Source organism: Sprattus sprattus (assembly GCF_963457725.1).
Source record: "Sprattus sprattus genome assembly, chromosome: 21".
In the NCBI taxonomy this organism is placed as follows: Eukaryota; Metazoa; Chordata; class Actinopteri; order Clupeiformes; family Clupeidae; genus Sprattus; species Sprattus sprattus.
Window position 1 is genome coordinate 11,910,856 of NC_137919.1, and position 9,583 is coordinate 11,920,438.

At 50.2% G+C, this 9,583-nt stretch overlaps 1 protein-coding gene across 1 annotated transcript; it reads right to left on the minus strand.

Annotated features, from left to right (window-relative positions):
- Positions 1-1,248: 1,248 nt before the first annotated feature.
- On the minus strand, positions 1,249-3,127 carry gal3st3 (galactose-3-O-sulfotransferase 3; the record flags this gene model as incomplete). Its single annotated transcript, XM_080860026.1, has 2 exons — positions 1,249-2,494; positions 3,045-3,127. The coding sequence occupies 2 exons, from the start codon at positions 3,125-3,127 to the stop codon at positions 1,249-1,251; spliced, it is 1,329 nt and encodes a 442-aa protein (XP_080716152.1).
- Between the last annotated feature and the right edge of the window lie 6,456 nt (positions 3,128-9,583).

Consider the following 9,583-nt stretch of genomic DNA (forward strand, 5'->3'; position numbering starts at 1 on the left):
GCTTGTACAACTTCAAGCTGCTCCAAAATAAATACACATCCCTTCTCATAAAAAGTAACATCTTAAAAACAGAGGTTAAAATAATCTTTCAGGATAAATAATTACAAATAATGACTGAATAATCTTAGGCTTGGACTCACAGTTAAACACCTTTGAGCTGGTGGGCAGGCAGGGAAACGGTGGACTGTGGTGGAGACTGCTCCTCTGTGAGTGGAGTGACCAGAAGGGTCCTGGGGATTGGTTCATTAAATATTTAGGTGCGGTGGACACATGAGAGGACACAAGGTACGGTCAAGATGAGCAGCAGTTCCCCCACTGCTACCAGGGTTAGAGTTTCCTACTGTTACTTTTAGTCTAGTGCTCCCAAAGCTACCAGAGTTAGTTTGAGTTTCCTAATGTTACTCTTAGTCTGTTTCCCAAGTGCTTCTGAAAAGACACACACACACACACACACACACACACACACACACACACACACACAGACACACACAAGCACACACACACACAAGCACACACACACACACGATACACAAAGCTCTCCCTTATTTGTACAGCTACGAGCTCACATTCTTCTTTTACTCACAAACAAATGACACTTTTCTCTCTTTCTCTCACACACTCACTGTCTTGGACACACACACACACACACACACACGCACACAAACTCACACACACACACACAATCCAGTGTCACTAGAAATAAACATTGCTTGGAATCATCAAGTTCTATATTGCCTGAATGGTGGTCCAAGACACAAGGGAGGTCTGTCTGTCTGTCTGTCTGTCTGTCTCTGTCTCTGGACGATTCTGGAGTAGGTGGAGGATAGGATAGAGGTTGTTTGTGTGTATCCTGAAGCACACTAGATTCTAGAGGCTGTCCATACACACACATTCTTCTGCCCGTTCACTGTCTGTTTGGTTTTGGGGGAGGGACGGGGGCTCAAAATCTTTCCATCTTTCAGTATCTTTGGGGAGGAACGGCCGTTTTGATTTTGACGCAAGTGTGTCTGATGAGGTACCCTGAGGCAGCCAATCACCGCACAGCTGCTGGAGGAGCTCCTGATGAAGACAGGGAATTCTGGGTAATGGTCGAGACCTGGATTAGGGCTTGGTCCACCAGAGCAGGCCCCTGTCCTTCTAGTAGAGGTCTGTCCGTCCCTTCAAGGCTTTCACAAGTCTCTGATTTTCTATTTTTGTTGTTATTTACTTATTTATTTGTAACTATCTTGGGCTGGGGGGTGTCTGGCGTCAGTGGGGCGATGGGTGTGGGTGCGCCTGTCGGTATCTTATCATCTGTGACCGTAGCAACAGCCGTGAGTACTGCACCTCCGGCATGACCATCTTCATGCACGTGTCTTTCGTTATTCCTCCCCCTCTTCCTCCTCCTCCTCTTCCTCCTGCACCTCCCCCCGTCCCTCCTCCCTGCCCCCCAGAGCCCCCCCACGTGGGTCCGGAGCCGTTGACGGGCAGGTCGTAGCCCACGATGGCCACCTTGCTGCTGGGCTGCCACGGGCGCAGGTCCTTGTTTCGTATCTGGGCGGCAGAACGCAGCAGCGGCGTGGCCTCGCCGAAGCACTCGCGCACCAGCCAGTCGCGGGCCTTCCGCATCAGCCGCACCTCGCGCTCCACGCAGGCCAGGCCCAGCCGCTCCAGCTGCCGCCACAGCGAGGCGTTGAAGTGGTCGTAGAGCGCCGTGTCCAGCCAGTTCCAGGCGCGGATCTGGGCCGGCAGCGCCCCCTGCAGGCTGAGGCGCGACTCCTCCGTGCGCATGTTCAGCTTCAGGTAGAGCACGTCCTCCGGCTCCCAGTTCAGCAGGCGCCGAAGCAGCACCAGCGACTCGTCGAAGTGTTCCGCGATCATCACGAGGGAGAACACGTCCTCCATGCGGGCGGTGAAGCTCCGCGCGTACTCCGTGTCACCCGGCGTGCGGTCCTTGTCGCCGCCCAGGTCGAAGGTTACCGTGTTGCGGGCGTACATGGAGTCCTTCTCCTCGGCGCGGTAGTAGAGCTGCGGCTGTCGGAGGAACTCGTCGAGCGAGCCGTTGGCCACGCGGCGGAAGCTCAGACAGTGCTGGTTGTAGTAGCTGAAGAGCGACTCGAACATGGCCGCCGGCTCGCGGAGGATGGTGACGTAGAACGTGCCGTTGGGCATGAGCCGCCGCATCTCGCCCACGTTGAGCCGCGTGTGGCTGGTGAGCACGTCCGGCGGCGTGGTGTGCGGGTGCACGAAGTGGCTGCTGAACGGGTGCGGGTAGCAGAACTGGTGCCCGCAGGCGGGGACGGGCAGCGCCACCGTGAGGTTGTGCTGCTCGGCGAAGCGGAAGAGGATGTTCTGGACCGTGGTGCTGGCCGTCTTGTGCGTCTTCAGGAACGCCACGCTGGTGTGCTTGGGCTTGCCCGTGCCCGCGGCGACGCTGATGCCAGCAGCGGAGGAGGAGAGGCGCCACGGGCCGAGAGGCAATGAGGAGCATCCCTGGCTGAAGGCCTCCATGGTCCTAGACACACACACACACACACACACACACACACACACACACACATATATGAGTTCTATGTGAGAGGTTATTTCCACTCGCCATCACTGATACAATATCACACACACTGCCAAACCCTCTTACATATTTAATAATTCTCCTTCTCAAACAATCACACGCTCTTTCAAACACCAGCAAGTCTTGTAGACACAATCCATTAGGGCTTGTTCAGTGTATGAATCCAATAGTGTATAAAAACAAACGTTTCGAATCTTAAGTGTTTAAACCGTCATGTTTCATTGTCATGGGATGACGTTTTACTCAAGAGAACAGAGACAGGGAGAGAGACAAAAGCAGGACAATTGTATCTACATTTCTTATAACATAAATGTAGACACACACACCCACACACACACACACACACACACAAACACTCACACACAGACAGTCATACATGTACAGTGTGTATGCTAAATCATGCATCTACAACATTTATCCTACACACAAACACACACACACAGACACACACTCACACACAGACGCACACACACAGACGCACACACACACTCACCAGCTAAGACGGCCTCCAAGGTGGAGAAGCAGACTGACTGTGCTGATGGCCACCAAAACTAGGAAAATCTTCTTCTGTGACATCTCTCTCTCTCTCTCTCTCTCTCTCTCTCTCTCTCTCTCTCTCTCCTTCTCACGTCCTTCTCTCGCTCTGTGTCACTGTACCTAAGGGAGAACATGCAGAACATGACACAGCATCACTGAGATGACCAATGTTAATCACATGTGACAAACACAGAACATGACACAGCATCACTGAGATGACCAATGTTAATCACATGTGACAAACACAGAACATGACACAGAGAGGGAGAGGTTAGAGCATGTGTGTGTGTGTGTGTGTGTCCTGCTGAGAGAGCATGTGCTTTTTATTATGATAATGAATCCATTCAAATGAGAGCAAAAAGGAGGGACACTGGAGCACAACTCACACACACACACACACACACACACACACACACACACACACACACACACTCTCACTCACACACAACTCCATTGGAAAAGATAGAAAGAAAGAACAGAGGGCTTGAGACTAATAATGTCAGACAAGCTATACCTAAAGTCTGGGGAGTTGTGTGTACGCATTTGTGTGTGTGTGTGTGTGTTTGTGTGGTGAGGGATCAGTTGGCAGCAGGGCTTCATAAAAAAGGGTTTTAGGTGCCTCTCAGTATACAACCCCCCCCCCCACACACACACATGAATTTAACACACACAATAGACCCCTCATCCACACACATGTATACATATACACACTCACTCACTCACTCTCTCTCTTTCGCACACACACACACACACTCACACACACACACACACACACAGACACACACACACACAGACACACACACACACACAGTGCTGTGTTAAATCACGAGGCCGGAGCAGAGGGCAGGCAGCTCATGTTTCGGCCCCTCTGTGCTGTCATATCTCCGCTCGATCATTAGAAACCCAATCAGCCCCCTTTTTAATTAAAGGTGTGTGTGTCTGTGTGTGTGTGTCAGAGAGAGAGAGAGAGGCAAATAGTGTCAGTGTTTGTAAGAGAAAGGGGATAGAGAAAGACAGACAGAGAGGGAGGGATAGAGAGAGACAGACAGAGAGGGAGCGAGAGAGAGAGAGAGAGGGAGGTAGGAAGGAAGAGAGAGACCGTTGCAGAGTGAGTTTGTGTATGTTTTTGTGTATACCAGAAACCGAGCCAGAGAAGCTGTGTGTGAGTGTGTGTGTGTGTGTGTGTGTGTGTGTGTAAAATTACATAAAAGCCTGACTCTTCTCGCTGAGTGAGCTGTGATTCCTCCTGGGGTGGGATACTCTTACCCCTCATTAAAAAACAGATCTAAGTGTGTGTGAGTGAGAGAGAGAGGGCGACAGAGAGAGAGAGAGAGACAGAGCCATTGTCTCCCAGTTTCACCCAACCAACTATATATGTGAGTTTGTTGAGAAAGGCCTGGCTAATATCTCTTCTCTTCTTCCTGTTCTCTCCTTTTCACTCTCTTCTCTTCTCCTCTCCCCTTTCCTCTTCCTCTCACCCCCTTCTCCTCTCCTCCTCTCTTACCTTCCCCCTCCTTAATTCATTTTTTTCTCTCGTCAGCTTTCTCTCTCCCTTGTGTGTGTGTGTGTGTGTGTGTGTGTGTGTGTGTGAGTGTACTCTCCATCTCTCTTTTTTATGCTGCAATTCTTTGTACTCATCCAATTCCTACCTCTCCTCTGCACACTCTTCTTCACCTCTTTGATCTCCTGCCTCCCTCCTTCTCTTTCTCCTTCCTCCTCTCATTTGACATCCTATTCTCAGTACAATTTTGCCTTCTTTCCTCCCCTCCCCTTCCTTCTCTTCCCTCTCTTTTCTTCTCCTCATCTCTCCTCTCTTATCATTCTCTCCCTCTCTCTCTTTCCCACCCTCTCCTACTCCCTTTGTATCTCCCTCTCTCTCGCCCTCTTTTCTTCATCCCTCTCTCCCTCTCTCTCACTCCCTTTGTATCTCTCTTTTGCTCATCTTTCTTCATCTCTCTCTCTCTTTCTTTCACTCCTCTTACTCCATTTCTCTCTCACTCCTCTTTTCGTCATCTCTCTCCCTCTCTCTCTTTCCTTCCACTTTTCTTCCCTCCCTTCAGGAAGCAAACCCCATAGCCCTGGGACCTTATGTGAACCATCTGACCTTCTCCCCCTCCACTCTATCGCTCCCTCTCTCCATCCCTCTTTCTCTCCCTCTATCAGTCTCCATCTCTTTCTTACACGCTCTCTATTTGTCTCCATCTCTCTCTTTCTTTGTGGGCTGCATTGACGGCGGGGCTGCCTGTCCGAGTCCACTCCCACAGATCTGATAAGAGTGTGTGTGTGTGTGAGTGTGAGTGTGTGTGAGAGTATGTGTGTGAGTGTGTGTATGAGTGTGTGTGTGTGTGAGAGAGAGTGTGTGTGTGTGTGTGTGTGTGTGTGTGTATGTCCAGAGCTGGCCATTGTGGAGGACTGCGCTGATATGCCAATGGAGCCGCAGGGAGATGGACCAAAGAGCCGCTGACAGAGGGACCTTTCACTTCTCTTCTCTCTTTCTTAACTCCCCCCTTTCTTGGACTAGCCTGTTCCCCTTCTGGCGTTGTTCTCCCTTTCACCATCACTGCTTGTGACAAAATCTGTCTTTTTCTCTAACACTCCAACCCTCCTCTCTCTCTCTCTCTCTCTCTCTCTCTCTCTCTCTTCATTTGTACTATGTCCAAAATCCCTCTCTCACTCATTCTCGCTGTAGAACTTTCTCAACTTTGGCTTTCTTTTTCTTTCATTCCTCCCTCTCTCCTCTCTCTCTCTCTCTCCCTCCCCTCTATCTCTCCCTCCCCCTCTCTCTCCCTCTCCCTTCTTCCCTCTCTCTTTATCCCTCCCCTCTTCCCTCTCTCCCTCCCGTCTTCCCTCTCCCCCAGGCCTCCCCAGCTGTTCTCCGGCCTGTTCAGAGCCCCCGGGGTCAAAAGGTCATGCGGGGTCGCCTCACACACCCCCCGAGGGCTGCAGTGTCCCTGCCCAAGAGAGGGCATCCAGGGACTGTCGCCCTGCCCCCGTCCCCATCCCTGTCCCCGTCCTTCCCTCTGCAGGGTGCCTGCCCGCTATGCCAGCTGTTCCTCTGCCCGCTTGTCTTCAGACTCTCAACCTGCCTCTCTCTTCTCAATTCCCACTTTTACATTCCTTGGTAGTCTTACAGCCATGCCACAGTGATGTCATCCGATCTGAGCAGTGTCGGGCCTGGTTGGTACATTTAATTTTTTTTTACATTTTAGTAATTTAGCAGATGCTTTTATCCAAAGCGACTTACAAGGATGTATACATACAGATTTTACATTTTACACTGATGGCACACTGCACATCAGGATTCAGGGTCTTGCTCAAGGACGCTTCGACAGTGAATCAAACTAGAAAACCTCCTGATTGCTAAACGACTTCTCTACCTCCTGTACCACTGTCGCCCTAGTAGTACTTGGATGGGAGACCAATTGGGAATACCAGGAGCTGTAAACTGAAGCTGGGTGGGCCAATCCCTTGCTCAGTGGATTTACTGGATTACTGAAACATCGAGAACAAGTGGATTCCAAATCTGGTGGAAACCCGTTAACAATGGCCTATGCTCCACTAGGGAGAGAGAAGGCGAACAACAACAACATTCATTGGTTAACTGCCTTTTGAGGCTGAACAACAACAACATTCATTGGTTAACTGCCTTTTGAGGCTGAACAACAACAACATTCATTGGTTAACTGGCTTTTGAAGCTGGACAACAACAACCTCATTGGTTAACTGCCTTTTGAGGCCCTGGTTTAAAACTACAGCTCAGAAAGAGACCCTGGTGAAGAGACAACCGTCATGAACATCAGTGTGCTTCCTTTTGATCTCACGCCCTCTCCAGTCAGCCCTACATGCTCATATTCACACACTGTGCAGTCCCCCACCCTTCTCCACCACATATACCACACATACCCGACCTATGCATCCTCCACCACCTGTGCCCAATGTTTTCGCCCCATCTATGGTCTATTCCCTCTTTCCTCTCTTGAAGATGTTCTCTAATCTCCCTTTCTGCTGCTCTCTCTTTCCCTCTCTCTCCCCCTCTCTCCCCTAAAATGACCCGCATCGAACGCCATCCATCCCCCAGAATTCCAGTGGGGTCACTGGAACGGCAGTCTCCATGCCAATAATACCCTACAGCACTGTCCGTGTGTGTTTGTGTGTGTGTGTGTGAGTGTGTGTGTTTGTGTGTGTGTGTGTGTGTGTGTGTGTGTGCAAGCATGTGTGTGTGTGTGCAAGCATGTGTGATAAGGTCACAGTAACACTGCCATTAAGCCATTAAGCCATCACTGATGAACAGGATTAATTGGCTTGTTAACCGCACTAATGTAGGGATGGGCTGAAGGCCTTATTGGGCATCTGACTGAATGTTGATTACAAACACACACACTCACATGCGCATTCACACACACACACACACATACGCATTCACACACACACACACACACACACACACTCACCCGCGCATTCACACACACACACACACACACACACACACACACACACACACACACACACACACACACACACACACACACACACACATGGGTAATAGTTGTATTGATGACTGATAATAGTCAGGCTTGTTAATAACAAATGCTGGGCACAAACAATGGGAGGGGAGAGAGAGAGAGAGAGAGAGAGAGAGATAGAAACCAACAGAGATTGAAGAGGAAGAGACAGCGATGGAGTGAGAGCTAAGCAGAGAGAGAGTGAAAACTATCGGTACACAAAGTGACACCCCCCACTGGGCAGTGCTCCAGGGCACACAGGGGGTGAAGTGGGCACACATCAGGTCCAGGCACACTGGCACAGCGGGGTACACTGCCAGCCCATGGTGGGCACAGAAAACACAGGACGTGACAGGATGGTTACCTCTTCTGCCCCAGCCAGAGCTGCAGAGGAGACAGTGCCAACACCGTGTGTGTGCATGTCTGTGTGTTTGTGCGCGCGCACGCGCGTGTGTGTGTGTGTGTGTCAATTTGTGTTGGTGTTTGTAATGCCTCCTCCTCCTAACTCACATTGAACACATTGTTTCAAGCCAGGTGACACGGCACAGATCCATTTCAATCCCCCACACACACACACACACACACAGGTAAATAACTACCAAAATCACTGTAAGAGGAGAGAGAGAGAGTGTGTGTGTGTGTGTGTGTGTGTGTGTGTGTGTGTGTGTGTGTGTGTGGAAGACAGAGGCAAACTTTGCTTTATATCACATATCACAGCAGCACAACGAACAGACATCTCATTAAGGCAATAACCGTGGTCCGTTCCGTTCCCTGCTACCGTTTCACTGTCCTTTGAGTGGCCGCTGCTAGACTGACACACGTGGGGAACATGAGACCCTTAAACGCTCCTTTGAGCTGCGGCGCCTGGGACCGGGGCCAGTGTGTGTTTGTGTGTGTTTGTGTGTGTGTGTGTGTGTGTGTGTGTGTGTGTGTGTGTGTGTGTGTGTGTGAGTGTGTGTGTGTGTGAGTGAGTGTGTGTGTCTGTGTGTGTGTGTGTATTTGAGCTGCGGCGCCTGTGACCCAACAGGGCCAATGGGTTTCTGTAAGGGCTGCTTTCAGTGAGCGCTCACTATTTTTTCACTCTTTCGCTCTCTCTTTTTTTTCTCATTCTCACTGAGTGGAAGGAACGAGGCGTGCAAATCACAACATCTCGTTCCCGGCGACACACATCGATACGTTTGACGATCGCTAATGGACTTGGACGTCTGTGGGGGTAGGGGGGTTTACAGGGCGTGTTCTGGACACAGCTGTCTGCAGGAGGTTTGCTTTATTCTGCACCCCCCTCCCCCCCCCCCCCCCCCACCCCCAGCCCAGTCCCAAACCCCACCCCCTCCCCGGTCTTCAGAGAGGGCTCAAGCTACCGTGCTTTCAAAAGCTGCATTGTGTCGTTTCGATGGAGCGACAACAACGGCTTCTGGTGGGTGGTGTTTTAATAAATGTGACTCTACAAAAGGGGCCGAATTGAACTTAAGACCTGATATGAGAAACGCTGTACATTTACAACGTCAATGGCATGATCAATTCACAATGGTTTAATTGTAAAGCTTACTTACTGTGCCCTTGCTACACTCAAACATCACAATCAGCAGGTTTTTAAGCCTTCCTCTGTGTCTTTTATTGTTCTGCACTGTATTTGATGATGTGCTGGGAAAAGTAACAACAGCACTGTGATTTAAGTGTGTTTTTGTTGTTGTTGTTGTTATTTTGACCACCTCAGGTTTGCACCCCCGTTGAGCTCAGCAGTCACCAAACATCTAAACCGTCTATTTGAGCAGAGCTTGTGAACAGATAAACAAACAAACAACCAAACAGAAACCAGACATGCATCGGATCTGACTGCACTCACTCTTTAGTTTACCATCCAGTCCCCTTTGTGTTCCCCAACGAGGAAGGAGAAAGAGAAAGAGGGAAAGAGAGGGGGGAAGAGAGAGAGAAAGAAAGAGAAGGGGGAGCAAGATAGAGAGAAAGAGAAAGAGAGAGAGGGAGAGAAGAA